The sequence below is a fragment of the Mesitornis unicolor genome, unplaced genomic scaffold (genome assembly GCF_000695765.1).
Source record: "Mesitornis unicolor isolate BGI_N332 unplaced genomic scaffold, ASM69576v1 scaffold47211, whole genome shotgun sequence".
Classification (NCBI taxonomy): domain Eukaryota; kingdom Metazoa; phylum Chordata; class Aves; order Mesitornithiformes; family Mesitornithidae; genus Mesitornis; species Mesitornis unicolor.
In genome coordinates, this window is record NW_010163998.1 from 735 (window position 1) to 2392 (window position 1658).

The 1658-nt window shown below is 37.5% G+C and overlaps 1 protein-coding gene across 1 annotated transcript in view; it reads left to right on the forward strand.

Moving 5' to 3' along the window:
- Positions 1–268: 268 nt before the first annotated feature.
- LOC104548195 (adenylate kinase 9-like) overlaps positions 269–1658 on the forward strand; it is a gene marked incomplete at its 3' end in the record, with an annotated part of 43072 nt that continues 41682 nt past the window's right edge. Inside the window, 1 exon segment of the mRNA XM_010194143.1 lies at positions 269–385. Within this exon segment, the coding sequence (XP_010192445.1) occupies positions 269–385 (117 nt within the window).

Sequence of the window (1658 nt, forward strand, 5' to 3'; positions counted from 1 at the left end):
GAAGAAGTCATTATTCTCAACCATATTTTTGCAGCTGAGGATCAGTGTTGGTTCCAACAATCCCTTATTTTTTGGAAGCAACTCTTCCCTTAGTAATGGGTGCATTGTGTATGTTCTCTAAATCCTTTTCTTCTAACAGCTCTTGTTACAAAGCAATTTGCCTTGTATCACATTATTATTCAGTTCCATTTTTGTGTCATTTTACACATATGTGAGCTACTGTATTTTATAACGAGTTTGTTTTTTTTCTCCCAGTCTTAGATAATTTATGGCTTCACAAGAGGAGAAACAAGCTCAGCCCTTTGTAGACATCTTCAATGAAGATGAAGCTGAAAAGTCTTTTCTGTTGTCAAAGCCCACTTGCTTCATTGTCCTTGGAAAGCCAGTAAGACGAGTGATAGAAGGTTTTCCTTCAGATATTCTGCTAACAAGCTTATTTTTCCTTTCAAAACATCAGTGATGCTGCCAAAAATATAAAGACCTACTTTTTTATCTTTTCCACTTTGCAAACCCTGCAGAGTGTGATGAAGATTCTGATCTCATTTAATAAGGCAAATTTTTGGCCTGAGTGACCATTCAATTACAATTAGAAGTGGTATTATTGTAATTAAAAGTCACATGTTGCTCACAAAGTTTCTTCTCTTTCCATATTGGCACTGGATTGTTTTTATGTTATTTCAGCATTCTAACTTTTAAAAACACTTGACAGATTAATAAAAGAACCTTCAGGTTAATGTCCTGACTTACAGACATGCAATGAGATATTAAATATTCAAATGAACCTTGATGTAATTATATGTCATGTATTTGGAAAAAACTGAAATCCACCAAGGTGTCCTGGTAAGCAGATTTGTACTATATTTTAACTCAAGGTCTCTCTATAATTCAAGGTCTCTCTTTTTATCAAATAATTTGTGGCCTCCTTTACTTAGGAAAAATTGATGTTTTGTCATTATAGACTTCTCAAATTTCTTTTTCCCAAATCTAGGAGACTCTACAGGTGGTTGGTTTTACATTAGTGCATTAGTTTTCTGAAGGGGCTTCTTTTTTGGTGCAAGTTTGCCTTAGGTCGGTACTGAATCTAGTATGCACTTAAATATACCACTGCTACCCAGAAAGCTTCTTTCCTCTTGAACATTGCAGTTACTCATGAAAGGTGGCATAAGAATCCCACTTCCAGAGTGAACATAATGTCCTCTATCAGGTTGCTCTCTACATTTTTCTGTTCATCTGTTAGCTACCAGAGCAGAGTCTGAAATTACCATATGAAAATCTGCTTTGTGCTGCCTAGCAGGTATAGATATAAATTATGTACTCCTACAACTGGCAACCAGCCCAAACTTAATTGTCAGTTGACCAACCAAATCAAGCCCCAAATCAATGCCATAGTGCTAAGATACAGCTACATTTCCTTTCTTTAAAGGCTGGAAGGCTCCCAGTCCCTAGTGTTTGCACAGGTTTGCATCCTTTCCTACCCCTTGCCTCCAGTTGCTGGGTAATGCTTGACTGCAAATTTTTACATCTGACCAAACTGAGAAAGGAGGCAGGGTGGTGCTCTGCAAGTGGATGAGGTGTGAACATCACGGTGGGATTGTGTAATGTGATAGCCAACAAGTGTGCCTTATGGTCAGCATAAGGCTTGAAAGAGTGTATTCTGC